The 22256-nt window shown below is 37.3% G+C and overlaps 1 protein-coding gene across 2 annotated transcripts in view; it reads right to left on the bottom strand.

Moving 5' to 3' along the window:
- The window catches only part of TMTC2 (transmembrane O-mannosyltransferase targeting cadherins 2), a 452862-nt gene that overhangs the window by 213788 nt on the left and 216818 nt on the right, over positions 1-22256 (bottom strand). For both annotated transcript variants that reach the window (XM_049883964.1, XM_049883965.1), the window contains exon 3: positions 13659-14487. In XM_049883964.1, coding sequence (XP_049739921.1) covers positions 13659-14487 — 829 coding nt within the window. The remainder of the gene's footprint in view (positions 1-13658; positions 14488-22256) is intronic.

Here is a 22256-nt window from a genome sequence, read left to right as displayed (position 1 = left end):
CAAAACTTTCTTCCTAGTCTCTCTTCACCTAGCTCCACTGAAACCTATTCAGGATCATAGCAACACACAAGCCTCCACTGAAAGACAGGTGATGGATATGCATAAGGTGTATTGGCTGGATATCAAACCCAGATTGACTGCATAGAAGAAAAGAATTCTACCACTGAACCACCAATGCCCCCTCCAGTTGGTACTAAATGAGGAAACTGTCGAAGAAGTGCCACTCACAAGCTATCAGAGCCAAAGGCGTCTATCTTTCTTGTTTCAAAGTTCTTGCTTTTAACCACTACCAAACAAAGGTATAACAAATACCATTTTAAAGTATAAAGGTTAAACCCGTTGCCGTCGAGTCAGTTCTGACATATAGCAACCCTATAGGGCAGAATAGAACTGCCTCAGGGTTTCCAACGTTGTAAATCTTTATGGAAGCAGACTACCACATCTTTGTCCTGTGGAGCAGCAGGTAGATGCAAATGGCTAACCTTTCAGTTAGCAGCCAAGTGCTTTAACCACTATGCCACCAGGGCTCTCTTGGATAAAGCTTAATTATGTTAAAACTCTCTAACCTCAATACATTAAACAAGGGAAAAAGGGAGGTGGGTGTAGAAAGCAGTGAAAAAGAAGTCACTCAACTGCATGAAATTTTATAATACATATGAACTTTTTTTGTTTGTTTTAATTCAGTTATGCTTTCTAACTCTATTCATTAGTGAAGACTGTGAGGCGGTCAACATTTATAGCCTGGGGTTTTTACTAATTGTTTGACAGTCACTTAAGATGACTCCAGGGAAATAAGAGTCCTTATAAACCTAGGAGATTTTATTTTTCCTAATTACATCCTGGATTATCACAAAAAGAATGTAAAGTGCTTTAAAAAACAAAGCTTGTTAAAATGGAAGAAGTGGACACGATTTAAAGGTTATGATTCATACCGATGTCAGAAAGCTAGAGCACACATTTTATGTACTTACATGTAATTCCAACAATTTAAAAATATGTAGTTACTTCTCTATTTTCCCTATCTTTGGTTACTGAAGATGGATTTGAGAATAAATTTATTCCTAATAAGAAAAAAAAGTGGGAAAAATAAAAAATAGGAGGCCAGCATTACATTAACTAAAGCCAGATTAAGAGACCACAAAACTACAGACCATTATCTCCTACGAATATAAATGCAAAAGTCCTTAACAAAATACAGTGAAACCTATGAGAGCCAGAACTTGACAAGGCTGCCTTGTTTTTCCAGGTCTCACTAGTTTTCTGCCTTTGACAGGGTGCAGTCTTACCACTTTTCTATTGCTCCTTTTAGTAGAAAATACTTGAGTTTCCCTTCTCTGATAGGTTCCAGCTTTTGTAGATTTTACTGTACTAACAAAATCCAATGGCATATTAAAAGGATGATACACCATGATTAAGTGAGATTTATGCCAGAAATCAATCAATATAGTAAGCCACATTAATAGAAGGAAAGGGGAAAGACACCACATAATCATCTCAATTGATGCAGAAAAGGCATCTGACAAAAACTTATACCCTTTCATCTTAAAAGTACTCACCAAATTAGAAATAGAAGGGTAATTCCCCACCATGATAAAGGACATTTATAAAAAATTCACAGTGAACATCATACTCAATGGGAAAACAATGAAAGCTTTGCTGCTAAGATAAGGAACAAGGATGCCTGCTTTCACCACTACTTTTCAACACTGTACCGTAATTCCTAACCATGGGTATATCTGTATCTTTAACTTTATATTGCAGCAGAAAATTAACATATTTTACCTTCTGTGTTCATAAGGGTCAAATATCTGTAATTTGATTTTGCATAAGATCATGCTCTTACACACTATTTAGTTAATATTAACAGCTTGATTCTCTTTTCCTGAAGGAGAATTAAAATTCTCAAATACATCAGCGAAGATCTTAAGCAAACAACTCTAATCTCACATATAACTTATAACATAGCTAACCATTCCTTAATAGATGCCAGATTTGAAACTATTCCTTAGGTTTCCCTGTGTTTGGTATCATGGTGAAACTCAACGTCCAGAGAATCCCTTGTACAGCACATGCAAAAGTGCTAGAAAAAACAGAAGATCTGTCTGAATAAATGCATTAATTGGTGGGTGTTTTCGTTTTCTAATGCTGCTGTAACAGAAATACCTCAAGTGGGTGGCTTTAAAGAATAGAAATGTATTTTCTCATAGTTCTGGAGGCTTAAAGCCCAAAGGTAAGGTCTGAGCTACGCTGATCCTTTCCTTGTCTGTAGCCCCTGGCTTTCTTTGGTTCCTTGGCTTGTAGAGGGTCCTCATACGGCATCTGTTTTCCCCCATTTGTACCATCTGTATCTGCCTCTGTGTCTAATCTGCTCTTTTATAGCTCAGAAGTGATGTGGTTTAGGACATATCCTACATGGATATGGCCTAATTAATACAACAAAGAAAACCCTATTTCTAAACAGGGTTACATCCACAGGTATAAAGGTCAGGATTCCGACACATATTTTGGGGAGACATGATTCAGTCCACAGCAGTAAGAAAGGAAAACCAATGTCCAAATCCAGAAACTACATGAATGCAAAAATCCAGACGGGTAGACAAGCTCAGGCTGGCATGAACCCTGCATACATCTGCTAAGCTCTGATGAACCAGGACTGATCTTCAGTGGGCTTCAGGTGGGAAGTTAGATTGGAGAAGCCACATAAACTCCAGCCCTACGAGAGGAAAAGCCTGAGGGGGTGAACTAGAAACAAGCAAACGGACAAAACCATCAGAGAAAATGGTGGGGGATACTGTCTGTCCAACATACACGGGCAAAACGGAAAAAGGAAAAAAATTTTTCCAAAAATTCCTATGCATAAATCCACCTTCACAAATTCTGAAGTAACACCACGTCTATTGCCCAGAGTGTTAACCCAAAAATATGCTTTAAACTACAATATCAGCAGAGATTAATATATATATATGAACATTATATATAACTTTTTTTTATATAAGTATATTTCAAACTCTAGTTAAATTGGGCAAAATCTAGGGGAAAAAAACTTAGCAAAATAGACTCCAAAGTAAATCAAAACATTTCCAAAACCATGAAATAAATTAAATCATTGGGGGTGGGGTGGGGAACGTATCCATAAATAAGTCATTAGGTCTAACCTTTACAGGTTAAGTTCTACCAAATACACAAAAAATAGTTCATTCTAATTTTACACAATTTATTACTGGGAACAAAAAAAAAGAAACTCTTCCAAACTGACTCTATAAGCATAATTGATTCTCAAACCGGAATATAACACCACAAGAGGGGAACTGCCAATATCACTTAGAAGCATGGTAAAAAATAAATCCATCACAATATAAAAATGATAAGAGATCATAATTAATTCCTGGGTGTATTCCAGGAATGCAAAGTAGGTTCAACACTGGAAAATCTATTAATATAAATCATCAAATTAACACATTGAGGTAAGGGAAATCTATATGATCATCAATATTAATTCAGAATAAAAAATTCTTAAACTAGAAATAAAATGAAAACTCTGAAGATAAAACTTATCCACAAGAAACCTACCATTGGCATATAATTAATGGTGAAATGTTAAAGCATCCTTTTTTAAAAAAGAGTAACAGACAAATATGCCTGCTAGAGATTCAACAGGTCCAACTACGAGGCCCCAAACTATGTTTGTAACAAGCATCCTAGGTGAGTCAGATGAGGCTGTCTACAGACCTCACCAGGAGAGATCACTGTAGTAGGAGGGCCTGGCCACCCTAAAATGGATCTGAATTGTCCCAAACACCCTTGATCAAAGAAAGGGTGGTACTGCCACCTGTTTGAAGTTCATTCTGAACCTGAGAAAGCATTCTAACATGTTGCATTTGCCAACCTTAGAAAAATATGCCTGTTATAATCACTTCTATTTAACATTGTAATGGAGTCCCTAGCACATAATAAGGTAAGAAAAAGAAATAAAACAAGTGAGCTGAAAGAAAGAAAACTGCTGTGAAATAAGGGAAGGTGAAGTGGCTCCTTTTCTTTAACTGCAAAATACAAATACCAGATAGTTTGTTTCAAAGGTATTCTTTAAACCATATCAACATAGTGTAAGTGTGTGTGCACGTGTGTGTGTATGTACACACGCATAGGAATAAATATTTGATAAATTAATTAAAGTAAAGCAAAAAATGTTATTTTCAAGAATCAAACACAAAAAACTAATATAGAAGTTAGAGTAATTTAACTTCATGTTTATTTTAATCATGCTCTAATCTCAATTCCTTTGAAATATTAAGAAACAAACAAACAAACGAAACAGTTGCTATAAAGTTGATTACGACTCATTGCAACCCCATGTATTACAGAATAGAACTACTCCGTAGAGTTTTCTTGGCTGTAAACTTCATGAAAGCAGAATGCCAGACATTTCTTCCACAAAATTATTGGGTAGGTTTAAACTGCCAACCTTTAGGTTAGCAGTAGAGTGCAAACCGCACCACCCAGGGGCCTCTCTTTGGAATATCCTTTTGCCGTCGAGTGGATTCCAACTGATATTGATCCTATAGGACAGAGTAGAACTGCCCCATAGGGTTTCCAAGGGTTTAAATCTTCATGAAAGCGGACTGCCACATTTTCTCCCTATGAGCAAGTGGTGGGTTAGAACTGCTGACCTTTTGGTTGGTAGCTGAGCACTTTAACTGCTGCATCACCAGGGCTATTTCTTTGAAATAAAAGCCCTAATAAATATACTTAATATGAGGTGACACTCATCCTAAATTTGGGGATTTTCAAAAGCCCATTAGGATTCGAAATGTTTTGTCAGGGATAATCCAAAAAGTCTTCGAGTTAGCAGTACGGTATAATCGGTAATACACCACAGAGCTATTTTCACTCAGTCTGTTGTGCCTGGTACCTTCTTTCGACAGTTATTCTCCCAGTCATTAGAGATGGGACAAGAGAAAAAATGTTTGTGCTATTCCATTCTCAGAGGCATGGAAGCCCTGTCTTTTGAACTTCTGCCACTACAGTGACCCAACTGAAAAAAGATCATACTTCTTCAAGAATCAAATACTTAAAGAGCCTTAACTCAACAATTCAGTAAATTTTTTAAGAAAATATTTTATTCTTATTGTCCCAATAAAACACTTTTATTATACTATCAGCCCCATTGTTTCATTATCTACCTTTTCTACTCAAAAGAGTAGATGGACTTCAGAATTTTTTAAACTATATTTTTAACAATATTCTGTGGAAACCTAATTCAACTTAGTACTATTTTTCTCTCAATCTGTAACTATGCTTTTTGCTAGCTTTCCCAACCTCACGTTTCTTTAAAAGATGGAAATCTGTGTTTTTCAGCTTGCCAACTTGGACCAGTCATTTTTAACCAAACACTATACTGGTTCCCTTCCTGACCTAACTACTAAACTTCACGTTACATAAAAATCTATAACTTTTTTGAAAAATTTTCATCTTATCATAGACATAACATAAAAATATTATCTAGAAATAGAATGGACACAATTTCAAAGCTAGTTAATTACAATTCATCATAGCTGAAGAGAAAGCTCAATTAGAGGTAAACAAAAGCTTAGACCATAAAATCCTCAGTGAATTAATAAAGTTTCACGTGGTTTAAAAGGTTAGATTTCACTTAAATTTGGATTTGTTTTCCTAAATATAAAATGATGCTCATTCAACATACATGTTTCTTGAAATCTGAAACCATGTGAAACTGAAATAGTAGCATCAATTTTGCATAAATTCCCAGAGGAAGAAAAAATTGTAAAACATTATACAGATAAAATAACTATTTGAGCTCTGTTTTCAATATCTAAATAGTTTATATTTGTCATTTTCATCTGAAAGTGAGTACAGAATGCTTGGATAATCACTTTCAGAATTTCATATATGAGCTTGATCATACATTTATCTTTTATATCTATCATTTCTCACATTTACAAAAGAAACAGTCATTAAAGACAAATATTCGTTTATTAAACAAAATTTCCATGTATTAATTATTTCTAAGAAATTGCATTCAAACAAACAAAAAGTCATATGTTCTTTAAAGCAATTTCACATAGAGTTAATATACCAACCATTCTCAGAATTGATCTGATCTTGAATCTATGGTTAAAAAAAAAATGTTATTGTCTTTCAGAGCAGTGTCACCGTAAATGCTATTATTCTATTTCATGCTTCTGTGCTCACTGGTATGCTTATCTACTGTAACTCTGTAAGTCTGTGATTAAGAACTCAAATTAATAAAGAGGTCAGCAAGAGCAGTTGGTTTTAGAAAAGGAAGCTGATGAGTTCGAGATGCTGGCACAACATCCAAGTGTTAAAGTTCAAATGGAAATCCTGGTGGTGTAGTGGTTAAGTGCTATGGCTGCTAACCAAAGGGTTGGCAGTTCATATCCACCAGGCGCTCCTTGGAAACTCTATGGGGCAGTTCTACCCTGTCCTATAGGGTCACTATGACTCGATGGCACTGGGTTTTGGGTAAAGTTCAAATAGATATGAAGTAATCACGAAAATACAGGTAGGCTCTGACTTATGACGTATGTGAGTTACGACAAGCCATACTTATGATTATGGTTTTTTTTTTTTTAGACATTTTATTGTTAGTAATATGTACCACATACAATGTTGCAGCATGTAATTTGCTAGAGTTACATTCTTAGATGTTGACTCACAAATGTTCAAAGATCGAATTTATAAAAACACTGATAATAAAAGGCAATAATAATCAAAACTTAAAAAAGAGATATTTGACTTATATCAGAACTGACTTATGACAGAGTCATCAGACCAAAACCCCACTGTAAGTTGGAGACTACCAGTAACTTAGAAATTCAACAATGCATTTAATGACTGTTTAATACATACTATATATACAATGTTCTCAATACTATAAAAGAGGAAGATTAAAGGAAGGCTTTGGGCAGAACCTTGTAGAATACATCAATTTAAGGAGGAAATAAAACCACACAAGAAACGTGTGGAAAATGAGAGATAGTCAAAATTATGTGGTTCCCTGAAAGCCATAGCAACAGAGATCAATGGTGCCAAATTCTATAGAGCTAAAGCCCATAGGCCAAGAAAATGATCATACATTTAACAGATTTAAAATGAATTAAGAAGTGCTTTTTTCAAGCAATCAGTAATCAATATGATATATGTGTTTTTCTAAAGGGGGAAAAACTTTTAAATAATATATGGCTTGTACATTAAGGCAGTTATCAGAGAAAATTTCTTCTTTCTGTAGAACAAAAAATGCAGAGTCATTGTGAAATCAGCAAACTACAGTCATCAACTATGTCTAGTATCTTCCTGACATTATCAACCACATAATGAGATAGGCCTTGTGGTTTACACAGTCCAAATCAGCTATCATTTCTCCACTGTCCAGATTTAAACCATAAATTAGCAGCACAGTCATTATAACAGGCTTTACCCATCACCATTTCCCTCCAATCAGTAAATGACTGGCAGCTGTCTACAGGACCCATTACTGAAGGCAGGAGCTTTAATGTATAATGCTTCATGAGGCTTAAAATCGTATTCCATTAAAGCACATGGCAGGATGAAGTGCTCTAAAATTTGCAAAGGCTTTTAAAGGAAGAAAAAAAACCTAACAATGAAAAAAACCTAACAATCTCAGACAACTTTAAGGGAGACTGGCTTTAAAGGGTTGTAATCTTTGCTAAGCTCAAATAACATGACAGACTAAGAAAAATCTGCCTAAAGGAAGATTACTACCAATCTCATAATTGCTAAGGAAGTAACTGTAACCGGAATTATTATTAGCATGTTATAAACAGAAAAAAATAGTAATAATAAAGAACCTGGAATTAAAGAGTTTTTCCTTGTACTAAAACAGAAGCATATGTCACAGATGGCAGTACAATCATGGAATCCAAAACTAACTCCACGCCAGAGTCTATCTTCCTTATTATGAAGGGTCCTTTCCAAAAAAAAAAAAAAACCAAAAACAAACTCATTGCTGTCTAGTCGATTCCCACTCACAGTGATCCTATGGGACAGAGTAGAACTGCCCCATAAAGTTTCCAAGGAGCACCTGGTAGATTCGAACTGCTGACCTTTTGGGTAGCAGCCATAGCTCTTAACCACTACACCACAGGGGTTTCCAAGCATTCTTTAGTACCGGTATATCAACAGCATAATGTTACACACTTTCTCCTTCTATTATACATGTAAATCCAATCAATCAGCAGATTATAAACTCCATAAGGAGAAAGACTATGTATTTGTGTTAAGGCCTAAAATTAATACTATGTGCTGCCCTTGACATCGACAACTAGGAGGGCCTCAAAAGGCCTAACTGCAAATCTTCCTCCCCACTCCGCAACCATTGAAAAGGTCCCCTAGCCAAGCAACTCTCCTTATCAAAGGGATCAGGCATAGTTCCTGCTTATTGCTAATTAGCAGTTATCAATTCCATGACCATCTATGGGATTGTTCAAATTTGCCAGTCACATCTTCCTGCCAGAACCAAGGCAACTCACCCTCTTAATACTATAAAGCCTACTTCCCACAACCCCTGCTTATTTACTTTGTTCCTGAATGCAACCTCTGTGTGTCCCTGCATGTCCTGTGGTATCCTCGTCCCCAGGCTGTAAGTATATGTGATTAATAAACTGCTTTCGATCTCATCTGTCCAGTGTTGGGTGTCATGTGCTCAGCCATCCCTGAAATCTGAAGAGACAGGCAAATCCAGAGTCATAGCTGAGATCCTCTTACCTGGAGGCATAAACTGGTAATCCCACTTAAATAGTAATTTTGAAAGTTTGCTGGAAGCTGTGTGGACTAGCCTGAGAGCGAGAAACTTCAGGGGACCACAATCCTAAGGGTCTCCCATACTTTTATGGCTTTTACCTCCAGGGATCTCACCAAGTTCTCACAGTGAAGAGCCAAGAAAGTCACTCTCCAGGCTCAGTTGATGGAGGAAAACCGCAGTTATTACTAGTTACCCTCCAGTCTAAAAAAAAAAAATTTTTTTTTTTTCCAGTCTATTCAGAGCCCTGGTGGTGCAATGGTCGAGACCAGCTGCTAACCAAAAGTCCAGCAGTTGGAATCCACCAGCTGCTCCCTGGAAACCCTATGAGGCAATTCTACTCTGTCCTGTAGGGTTGCTATGAGTTGGAATCTATTTGATGGCAATGGATCCAGTCTATTGTGACTCAAGTGAAATATTCCCAGAGCTTTCTCCATAACAAATGAAAAACACTTTACCAGGAGCTATGGGGGAAAAGGAGTCCTCCTGCTTTGGACCCCTCTAGCTGCCCTGGTGGTGCAGTGGTTAAAAGCTACAGCTGCTAACCAAAATGTGGGCAGTTTGAATCCACCAGCCTCTCACTGGAAACCCCATGGAGCAGTTCTATTCTGTCTTATAGGGTCTGTATGAGTCAGAATCAACTTGATGGCAACGAGAGACTTCTGTTATGAGTCAGAATAGGCTGGACAGCAATAGGTTTTTTTTTTTTCTTTTTGGTTTTCTAGCCTTCCTGTATCAAAGTGTTGGGGGGAGGGAGGTAGGGAAGTACACAGAGGCCTAAGAAACACTTGTGGAAGTCACAGCTCAGAGACACAGGCTCACTAAAGACTGAGATTTAATCCTAAAATTATAGAAAGACTCCCCTGCCCCACACTATACCACCACACCAACCAACAGGGCTCCCATATAACAGTGAATTATAGCTGAAATAGCTGCAAGACAAAGACTCTATCAGAGTTCTTAGAGAAGTCCAAAGGCAACAGGAGTGACAAAAACAAGGACACCATAGCAAGTTGAAGTCTCTGGCATCTATAGGTACCACCCAATTCCTAATCAGATTAACATAAAATCTCATACACTAAAGGCTTATTTACCTCAGTTCCTTTTACTCAATATATCATGGCCAGATTTCAACCAAAAAATTAAAAGGCACGCAAAAAGGCAAGAAAATAGAAGCAGAGAGATCAGGTAAGAGGCTTTTAATAATAACCAAGATGTAAGATTGTAAGATAATAGTGGCTTGGGCCCTGGTGGTAGCAGTAGAGGTGGTCAAAAAGTGCTTAAATTCTGGATGTGTTTCTAATGGATGGATGTAGGGTGTGAAAGAAGAAGAAGAAAAAAAAAAAGAGCTACAGATAACCCCAGGTTATCATCAACTGAGATGGTAAATGCTGCAAGTACAGCAGCTGATTAGGAGGGAAAGGGAGGAGGTAGGTTTCTTCAGAAACTCAATTTTTGATGTCTCAGAGTACTTACAATATTGATCAGTCATGCATTCATTTAACCAATAATATTTTGGAGTATCTGCCCATCATATCCAAAAAAGAACTGACACCTTTGAATTATGGTGCTGGCGAAGAATATTGAATATACCATGGAGTGCCAAAAGAACAAACAAATTTGTCCTGGAAGAAGTACAGCCAGAATGCTCCTTAAAGGCAGAGATGGCAAGACTTCATCTCTCGTACTTTGGACAAGTTATCAGGAGGGACTAGTCCCTGGAAAAGGACATAATGCTTGGTAAGGCAGAGGGTCAGCGAAAGAGAAGAAGACCTTCATTGAGATGGACTGACACAGTAGCTGCAACACAGGGCTCAAGCATAACAATGATTGTGAGGATGGCACAGGACCGGGCAGTGTTTTTGTTCTGTTGTACACAGGACTGCTATGAGTCTTAAGTATTAGAAACCCAAAAAACCCATTGCCGTTGAGTCAATTCCGACTCATAGTGACCCTATAGGACAAAGTAGAGCTGCCCCACAGAGTTTCCAAGGAGCGCCTGGTGGATTTGAACTGCCTACCTTTTGGTTAGCAGCTGTAGCTCTTAACCACTACGCCACCACCATTTCTAGTATTAAAAAAGAGACATGTAAATACGTTAAACACCAAGGAAATGCTTAATAAATTCTTTACTTAGTGAATGGATGAATGAAGAAATGATCAAATGTTTTAACCATGTCACCAGAATAACTTAGACTCATTAATAAAAACTGTCACCAATAATAGCATCTAATGCTGGAAAGAAGGCAGTGGTGGTTCAGTGGTAGAAATCTTGTTATTCGTTCAAGAGACCCAGGTTTGATTTCTAACCAAAGCACCTCACATCCAGCCCCACTTGTCTGTCAGTGAAGGCTTGCATGTTGCTCTGATGCTCCACAGGTGTCAGTGGAGCTTCCAGGCTAAGACGAACTAGGACAAAAGGCTTGACAATCTACTTCTGAAAACCAGCCAGTGAAAACCCTGTGGATCATAACAGTCCAATGTGCAACTGATCACATGACCAGGCAGCATGTCACTCCTTTAAGCATGGGATCGCCATGAGTCAGGGGCCGACTCAACAGCAGCTAATAACAACAATGGATTTACAAAATGCTTTCACCTACTCTGGAGCAGAGACTGCTACTTATCCTCTAGCATTGGACTATCTGTCCTCCCTCTCCATCCAGGAAGTGGTTAAGAGCTCAGTCTGCTAACCAAAAAGTCAGCAGTTCGACTTTTTGGTTAGTAGCCTATGGAGCAATTCTACTCTGTCCTATAGGGTCGCTACGAGTCGGAATCGACTTCACAGCATGCAACGACATTCATCCAGAGTAATAAAATCTGGCTAGGCACTTAGCTTCCAAGAATAAAGATAACATTTTCCAGTCTTCCTTGAAGCTGGGTGTGGCCAATGATATGTAAGCGAACGTGGTGTGTGCAACTTCCATAACATGCTCTTAAAGGGAATGGGTACACCCACCATTTGCCCTTTCTCCCTCTCTTCCTGTTATAGCTGAAGTGCTGATGTGATAAAGAGCCATCATGAACCATATGGACATGGTGACACTCCAGAGATGGCAAAGGAACAAAAGAGGAGTGAAGATCAAAAACTCATGGCGCCATCTTATCAGCCCTGGGCTACACAAACTTAGATTGCTACATGAAAAAAAAAATAAAGCTTCTATCTTATTTAAGCCACTGTTATCTTGGCTCTTTGTTACAGGAGCATAACCTTAAACCTAACCAATGAATTTAATAAATCCTCAGAAAAATCCTTCATGCAAATAATATGCTATTTTTGTTTTAATTTCTTAACACGTATATGTTTTAAAGAGAAAGAAAATAAATAAGCTGCATAGCTTTGTTCTATATACTTACATCTACTAGTGAAGAAGCACTAGCTGAAAATCATTCTGTGAAAACTGATTGCAACTATTTTTACAGCAAGATTTGGGTCAGACATTCAATAAACTGCAGTACTCACTACCTAGTAAATCCACATGGTAATGATTTTTCAAAGAGAATTGAGGAATTATATGCATTAGCTCAATTTAATGCTTCTACTCCCCTGAAGAGTTCTGCAATCTATTAAGCATAATAAGTACCAACAATTAGTTCTTTGGCTTAAAAAAAAAAAAACGTGTAGTTGCTCACTGAACTCTCGACTTAATCTATGTTAATCAAACAAGGATGTCAAAGTTGCTCCTGGGGTGTCTAGATCTCTGGAAAAAGGGCTCCATTCGAATATTACAGAAGCAACCATAATTTAAAAGATAAATAACTAAAAAATGGCTAATGAAGAACAAGACTACTTATTTCTGCACTAAAAATGTAAACTTATTTTCACTCAGTTTCTCTCCAACCTCCATCACTGTTTGTCTGTCTCAACCAGAGTAATCCATTATAATAGCTTTTGATTATTTGCTTGTGCTTTTAAAAGTGAATATATTCTGGCTATAGATCCTGAGATTTGCTAAAATACTTCTCTAAATTAAAAATAATCAAATGTATGATTAACCTTTTCACTGTATAATAAAAAGTTTATTTTGCTAAGTGACTGAGAAACATATAAGAACCTGCTACCTGATTATTATTACCTGATTATTTAGCCCATGCAAAGCTAAGGGGACCAACACCTGCATGTGCACATACTGACACCTAGAGACACAATTCCAAGATTCAGAGGTAGCCTTACCTCCAAATCTTTTAAAGATGTCAACTTAAGCAGGGCTTCTCTTTAAGGTTTGAAACCCTGCTGAGAATTGGTGTTTCTACCCCAGATATACTGAATCAGAATCTAGAAGATCCCCAGGTGATTCTTACGTATAATACATTTTAAGAGCCAAATCTCCAGTAGCTGTTCTCAAAACTGATACCTAACCAATGGCACTAGCATCTCCTGGGAACTTGTTAGAAATGCAAATTCTCAGCAGTGGTTTGACCTGAAGGACTTGTTCAAAGCCCTGACTGTAAGTCTTGTATTTCCTAGGGCGATTCTAGGAAAACAGAAGAGCTAAAAAATACTTAAGTGGGATAGCCTTTTATTACATGATTAAACAGATGTCCGTATCATATTTTAAAATGTGAAAACTAAACATTTTTCTGAATTCTTAGAACTGTCATTATTTCTATGAAATGGGAATTCTAATTCCTCTGGACTAATGTAATAAGAAGCATAGGGAATTACTTCTTTATTCCAAATATGGAATGCTGGCTATGTCTCTAAATCAGTTTCATTGCTCATCTCTTAAAAAACAAAAAAAGAAAGACACAGACCATGCATACAAGGGGCCACTTCTTCCTTAATACTGTATTTTAAGGCAAGGAGCAAAGATTCTAGAAGACAAAAAGTATACTGCAAAAGCATAAAACAAAACATTACCTTTCGCTGGGTTTACTTTTATCCCTGACCTATACAGCATTTCCTCATTTTGCCAGTCTCCATTCCTGATTGCAGTCTTGAGTCCATAGAAAACAATTAATGTAGCTGTAGCATAAAAAATCAAGTTCTTGAGAAAACGCTTTTGGACTTTGACATAAAGGGCTCTGGCACCTACAGTAATCAGAAGGCAGAAGCCCATACTAGGGATATACAATACTCGCTCTGCAATTACAAAGCCAACATAGAAAAACAAGTTCGTGGCAGGAACAAAAGGTATTATTAACAAAGATAAAGACAGTACAACAATGTTCTCAGTAGAGGGAAGTTGTGTTCTCACTGATACATTATTTTTAATGCCATTTTCTAGTTTGGATGCAAAACTGGGCTTAATCTCTAAGTTCCGGTATTCGACATCTGAGAGGCAGCTATGTCCATTTGCATTCTGCCTGCCATTTGTTGCAGCTTTCTCACTGCATTCTCTTTCTATTGTTGGGCTCTTCAAACCATAGTAGGCAAGGAGGAGGAGTCCAGTATAGAAGGCCACAGTGTGTAGGTTTCTCCAATCACAAATTGTTTTGAGCAGAGGCACAGCATCCATTGACCAATCAAAACTGAGGGTATCTGGGCATAGCAACAGCCAGAGGTTCTTGGTTGGCAAGTAGAAGAAGGTGAGCGTGCGAGCCAAGAGGCTATCCGAATCAGCAGCTGGGTTGTCAGAGTTGGAAAAGCTCGGTGGTTTGTTTCCCATCCAGTATAAACGGGCACCCAAAAGGGAGGACCCCCAGAAAGTTAACAAACTAATGCTGAGGAAAAGAGACAAGTTCTTCCCCTGAAACCAAAAAAAGAAGAGGAAAAAAATGAGAACATCATCAACACAGCATGGGAATATTTCACTAAAATTTGAGACAAAATATATTTTTAACGGACAATTAAAAACACACAATTACATTTCAACTAAATAACCTTATTTCCATCTCCTTTTAAATATATTTGGAAACCCTGGTAGCATAGTGGTTAAAAGCTACAACTGCTAACGAAAAGGTCAGCAGTTTGAATCCACCAGGTGCTCCTTGGAAACCCTGTGGGGCAGTTCTACTCTGTTCTATAGGGTTACTATGAGTTGGAATCGACTCAACAGCAATGCATTTGTTATTTAATATCTTTAGGTAAATTTTAACCCTCCAAAAAAAAAAAAAAATTACTGTGGAATCCTAGTTTGTATATGGCTTTTGATGAGTATCTTTTCTTTGTATTCCTCTATAAAATACCAATAACTAAAGCCTCAATATGAATATATATCCCTCTCAGAATTGTTGGAAGGTCAGAATGAGACCACAATGTAAAAGTACTTAGCATTCTGTTTGGGAGATAGTAGTCACCTAATAACTGTCTTCCTTCATTTTCTAGTTTAGATTCTGAAGAAAAACAAAGAGAAAGCATACCAAAATATATGGGGTATGACAGCACTCTGCTTAGCTGTAAGACAGAAACTGCGTTTCTCTATGTCTACACCAGTTCCCATTTCACTGTCTTGAATATCTGAACAGAATTTATAAAACAGGCTTTCATCTGCTGCCCCACGCTGTCACTGACATCAGTGACGTCAAATACTTAATAAGATTGCCCATGAATCCCAATTGTTTTTCATTCTGATGACAACTTCTAAAAATAAAATAACTTGATCAGTGGACTTAGGAGAAACACAGGAAATTATAAGAAGGTCAATGAACATGCCTGCTAATGAGAGTTTCTGGCAAACTCTTTTAACCTGAGCAAGAACCTAGTGTCATCTAACAATCTGAGTCCTGAAGAAGTGTGGGGGGGTGGGGTGGGAGGGAAGGTATTGCATCCCAACCTTAATGGTTCGCTGCTAATCTGATCTCTCAAGGTAAACATTCTGACATTGTATTAGAACTATCTTGCTCAACAACATTCAAAATGGTGCTTAGAACTCTTAAAAGGTTGAAGAGTATCCTCCCAAAATTCATGCCCTTCCAGAACCTCAGAATGTGACTTTTTTTGAAAATAAGGTCTTTGCAGATGTAATTAGTTAAGATGAGGTCATATTGGATTAGGGTAGGCATTAAATCCAATGACTGGAGTCTTTGTAAGAAGAGGACAAGACACACAGACACAGAGGGAGGAAGGTAACGTGAAGACAGAGGCAGAGACTGGAGTGATGTACCTATAAGTCAAGGAACGCCAAAGGTTTTCAGGAACTATCAGAAGCTTGGAAGAAGCAAAGAAGAATTCTTCCCTAGGGCCATCAGGGGGAGCACGATCCTGCCAATACCTTGATTTTGGACTTCTAGCTTCTTGAACTATGAGAGAATAAATTTCAATGTTTTTTAGGCTACCAGATTTGTGGTAATTTGTCACAGCAGCCCTAAGAAACTAATGCAGATCTTATAAAAGATATGCCAAATATTTAGTTCAAAAAACAATCCACTAAGAGCAATATCTTGAGCAGGTACAACTTCTATGGAAAAAATCTCTATGTATTATAAACAACTGACAAAAAGAACTCGCCTCAGATTCTCTCTCTTCCAAAAAAACCAGCCCACCTCTAATTGCTGGAAGTCACAGGCCCTCACCGCTACCTCTACTCTCAATCTAATGTTCTCAGCAAGGTTCATGAATTTAAAAATTAATAATATATGATAATGACTCCCAGATTGTTGTCTCCAACCCTTTACCTCCATATTCATTTACTCAATTGCCTACTGGGCGGATTCACTTAGGTACCTGAAACTCAAAATACTCAAAATAGAGCTCTTGATTTCATACCCTCTTCAAACTAACATAGTTCCTTCTCAGATCATCTCTACCTCAGAAAACAATACTATTGTCTCAGTCGTCTAGTGCTGCTATAACAGAAATATCACAAGTGGATCGCTTTAACAAAGAGAAATTTATTCTCTTACAATTTAGGAGGCTAGAAGTCTGAATTCAGGGCACCAGCTTCAGGGGAAGGTCTGTCAGCTCTGGAGGGAGGTCCTTGTCATCAGTCTTCCCCTGGACTAGGAGTTTCTCCACGCAGGAACCCTAAGTCCAAAGGACGCTCTGCTTCAGGCACTACTTTCTTAATACTATGAGGTCCCCAACTCTCTCCTTGCTTCCCTTTCCTTTTATCTCTTGTAAGATAAAAGGTGGTACAGGCCACACCCCAGGGAGACTCCATTTACATTGGATCAGGGATATGACCTTAGTAAGGGTATTACATCCCACCCTAATCCTCTTTAACATAAAATCACAAAACCAAAGGCAACCACACAATACTGGGAACCATGGCCTAACCAAGTTGACACGTATGTTGGGGGGACACAAGTTAATCCACGACAACTATGTAAACAGTTTCTTCTTCATGATCTCTCTCCTCCCCTCTCCATTCTATCTACTACTGAATTCTCTCATTTCTACTTCAAGATAAATCTCAAATCTTTTCATTTCTCTCCATCTCTCCTGTGATTACTCTAGTCCAAAATGCCAACATCTTGATTCTCAGAACAATCTCCTCCTAACTGGTGACCCTGCTTTTTAAACACAATATATGGTATTGCCAATTTTAAACTCATCAATGGAACAGCATTCTAAGATCTTGGAATTGTTTTGTCTACAAAACAGTTTATAATTGATTCAGGGCTTTTCCCCATCTTTTGGTGATATATCCATTTTTTATACTTTGAAATTATTTTGAAAAAACTTGAGAAAATTTAGAGGGGACACTGTGTGAAAGAAGTAAAGGAATTTCAAAAGTTAAAAATTCAGAATAAGGAAAATGAGAAACCACAAAAAGGTTGAAATTATGAACAGTTTTAAGAGATGAGATTGTCCACATCAGATCACAGTAAAGCAAATGAAGAATTCACAGAGTTAATGCCATGGTAGTTCAAAAAATCCACAGCAGATTTTTGCTCAAGATTAATCCATGTAACGATGTATGAAATTTCTAAGGGTAGGAGTAGTAACGTCATGTTCAGCTAGTCAATCTTTAGCTTTCAGGGCTGTCCTGGCAAAATGAAATGGTTCAAAGCTCATCTGCATCTGACAATAACTTTTGCAAACCATTTCTTCTCCTCCACTAAATACCTTTACCTTTGATCCTCTGAAATTATACCCAGCAAAAGTTCTAAAATTTCCTGGAAGAAAGTCCTGGAAACCTACGTTTAAAAAATCAGCCACTAAAAACCTTATGAAGCACTTCTACTGAAATACGAAGGGTCACCATGAGTCACAATTGACTTGACATCACTGAACAGTTTGTGAGGAAATTGTTGAATGGGAACCTAAACTGCTGTGCAAACATTCACCAAAAACACAATAAAATATCATTAAAAAAAAAAAGAAATGAAAAAGAGAAACTCAACAGGGCCTGAATTAAAAAAAAAAAAAAAAGCACTGACTTGACAGCATCTGGTTACCTTCCCTCTAAAAACCCACTGCCGTCAAGTTGATTACAACTCATAGCAACCCTATAGGACAGAGTAAAACTGCCCCATAGAATTTTCAAGGAGTGCCTGGTGGATTTGAACTGCCAACCTTCTGGTTAGCATCGTAGCTCTTAACCACTATGCCACCAGGGTTTCCACCTTCCCGCTAAACCCATTGCCATCGAGTCGATTCCAACTCATAGCGACCCTATAGGACAGCGTAGAACTGCCCCGTAGAGTTTCCAAGGAGCGCCTGGCGGATCTGAACTGCTGACCTTTTGGTTAGCAGCTGTAGCACTTAACCACACCACCACCAGGGTTTCCATCTTCCCTCTAGCCCTCCCTAATTTGGCTTTCGCATAAACCCCTGGGAGGACTTTGGAGCTGTTTCTATGGTGAACGGACCTGATGTACAGTATTCAGTACAAATATTTTAGAAAAAAAATGTTTTGTGGCTAAAAAAAAAGTCAATGTTTCTTAAGTTAGCAAAAAATAGAAAACAAGATGAAATCATACTTTAAAAGTTGTAATGAATTGGTCAATCAATCATATAACTGAGTACACTTAGATTACACAAGGGAGAAACCTATGATATGGCAATAAACGAGACAAGATACCAGAGATACAGAGGACTAATCTTGAAAAACAATTAGATTCTGATATTGTACCAAAAACCCATTTTTTAACTGTGACCAAGGTCATTCTACTACAATTTCTTGTGGTGGAAGTGGGTGTGGAAAGTATGGAGAAGAGGAGGCGGAGGGGGGGCGGGGAAAGCATTACAAAAACAGCTGTAATCAGGCAGGAAGAGAAGTAAAGGAGGAAGAGACCATATGGGGGAAGGAAATGTGATCAGCTTTCTTTGCTTGTCATGAAACTTTCAGAAGAAGCTGGCCTTCATACTTACATCGCTTTTTTTTTTATTTCTAAAGAAGAAAATGTCATAACAAGGCAAAGCAACATTAACCATTCATTAATGTTTAATAAAAGCCTAATAATTTTTTAGAATACATTATTATCAAAATAAAGCATTGAGATTGAGGCTATGATAAAAAAGATCAGAGTTTTCATTCTGTTGAGGCAAACCAAACCATCTAGTCGATTCCGACTCATACCGAGTCTGTAGGACTAACTGCCTCATAGGGTTTCCAAGGCTGTAAATCTTTAAGGAAGCTGATTGCCACATCTTTTCCCAAGGAGTGGCTGGTGGATTCCCACCGCTGACCTTTCAGTTAGCAGCCCAGCACTTAACCACTGTGCACCAGGATTCCTCATTACGTTGAGAGGCTATTTAAATAAACTACCAAGTAAAGATATGAGCAATGAGAACAATTCAATGGTAACTATTATAGGAAAAATCTAAATGCTAAGGAAATGACATAAAAATGAAAAAGCATAAATAATAATGAAGTGGTAACAGTATTTTACGTAGAACTTTATATTTTAAGATGTTTTCACATACAGTGTCCCATTTAAACAACTGCTATAATTTTTTTATAACAGCTAAGATCACGAGACACTGAAGTTCTGAAATGAGATGCTCTCATCACTCATTCTATCCTAATGATGACATTTTTAAGGGCTAAATAAGTGATATCATTAAAGGGAAAACTGAAACACTGGAAAAAAAAATTGATGTTAAAACGTTTGAGTTTCTAAGGCCTTGTGATTGGCTACTACTTTTAAAGCATCAGCCAAGTTTGAAATTGCAACTTTCAAGTCTTTCTAAATGCCCTGTCATAGAATTTTGTTTAAAAATAATTACCTACAAAAATGGGATTCTGATAAAACCAAATCTCTAACTCCATTCACTTTTACTGTACAGGTGGCTTTGACAACAAAGTGAAAGAAAGGAAGACAAAGAAAGGGTTTTAATTTTTAACTTTTAATCCCTATGCTCTTATTTATGGAATTTAAATCTATATATTTTCATTGAGCAACTACTATAAGCCATGTGACCATATAATTAATCTCAATAAATCTTTGTCCTTGACTTGGTGTATCAAACTGATCCAAAACAAGTATTTCTGACATGAGGATATAGATGAGATTGGGAGCTTCAATGAGTTTCAACCAGAAACTTGAACATTAAAACTTGGGAAAATCCACACGTGGAAGATGAGACTGCAGAGTCTGGGAAACTTAAAAATGTTCTGAGTATAATCTATGATAGACAGCAGTAGAAACTGATTGCAATTTAAAAGCCAAAACATAATTACTATGAAGACAGAGACCCTGTGCTCTTGGAGGTTCATATATTCTACTCCATCTAAAAAAGGACTTTGAGAGGAAAAGAATTATAGAGCCTTACAGGATAATTTTCAAACTTGAAGGTCCATTAATACCAACTCTGAGATTTAAAAATCACTCCGAATGGGTTCTGATGCAACTGAGGTTGAGAATCGTCCTGTATTTGTAGGAGCCTAATTCTGAGTACTGCCACTAAAAATGCTATTGGACTCTGATTTTCATTTCACAAAGTTTTAAGTTATGTTTTCCTCATCCTAAATGAATAAACCATCATGAAACCTAAGTAATGTGTCCTCTCAGGCTGTGGGACAAATTTAACTCTCAGTATAATAAATGAGTGTCACGAAGGTCAGTCTACAAAGGAGCGGAGATCTAGGTAATAAGTATTGAAATATTCAATATTCAGATATGTTTGCATCCTAGAGAAGACAGATAATTTATTCCTAGAATTAAAAAAAAAATTCTAAATATCAATCACAAAAAAAAACAACGCAAAATAAAAATTGGACAAAGAATACGGACAAGAAAACCAGAAAAGAGAAGACCCAAATAACAACAAATATGAAAAAATGCTCAATATTAAAATTTTAAAGTAAAGCAAAAAATAATACATTTTAAATGAATCAGAATGGAAAAAAGTAAAGTGAATGGCTATAAGGGTCACTGAAACTGGGTTAAAACAGGAAACTATCACATACTGTTCGAAATATAAACTGTACAGTTGGGGAGAGAAATTTGGAAGTATTTAGTGAAATTAATAATTTGTATCACCCAGATTTTGGTAACCTGTATTTAGCTATATATTCTCTAACAAAACTTCTTGGGTCTAATCACAAGGATCTCTCTTATTAACAAGAGCTCCAGAGAGTTTTCAATGGTTGATCTGCTTTCGTAAACACTGCTGCATTAGATATCTTGGTATTTGCACGCATTCAAATAAAAGATTCTTAAGCTAACTATGACCCACAAACTCTGAATCAGTTTCTACCCAACTTTATCTCACACATTTAAAAGTCCTCTTATACTAAATTCTCACTCCCAATCTCCCCATGGAGGTTCATGAAGTAAACAGTATTGCACACAAGTCCAAGGCACAATTATACAATAACTTGGTTGTCACCACATACAGAAACTTGCTGCCTTTCTATCACCATGTTTTCCACTTGTCTCCTTCTCTCTCCATGAAAAGTACACATAAAAGCAATGAGAAATGTTCTGGAGGAACATTTTTCTTTCCAAAAGTAGAATTAAAAATGAGACAATTACTGTATCCCTAAAAAAATTGTTACCAGACATACTTCCTACCAATACAGAATGGGTAGGCTCGTTTCATGTTTTGATCTATTTGTCATGGATTGAATTGTATTCCCCCAAAATACGTGTCAACTTGTTTAGACCATGATTCCCAGTATCGTGTGGCTGTCCTCCATTTTGTGATTGTAATTTTATGTTAAAGACGATTAGTGTGGGATTGTAACACCCTTACTAAGGTCACATCCCTGATTCAATGTAAAGGGAGTTTCCATGGGGTGTGGCCTGCACCACCTTTTATCTTACAAGAGATAAAAGGAAAGGGGAGTGGGGGACCTCACACCACCAAGAAAGCAGACTGAGAGCAGAATGTGTCCTTTGGACCTGCGGTCCCTGTGCCTGAGAAGCTCCAAGACCAGGGGAAGATTGATGAGAAGGACCTTCCTCCAGAGCTGACAGAGAGAGAAAGCCTTCCTCTGGAGCTGATGCCCTGAATTTGGACTTGTAGCCTACTACACTGTGAGATAATATATTTCTCTCTGTTAAAGCCATCTACTTGTGGTATTTCTGTTACAGCAGCACTAGATGACTAAGACACTATTTGTTTACAAAATGATATAGACCTGCTTTATAAGAGCATAATGTGTTTTAAAAGTTCAAATATGTT

This window comes from Elephas maximus, chromosome 4, assembly GCF_024166365.1.
Source record: "Elephas maximus indicus isolate mEleMax1 chromosome 4, mEleMax1 primary haplotype, whole genome shotgun sequence".
Classification (NCBI taxonomy): Eukaryota; Metazoa; Chordata; class Mammalia; order Proboscidea; family Elephantidae; genus Elephas; species Elephas maximus.
The sequence above is the reverse complement of the archived record's forward strand: the minus strand, read 5'-3'. Positions and strand labels throughout refer to the sequence as shown.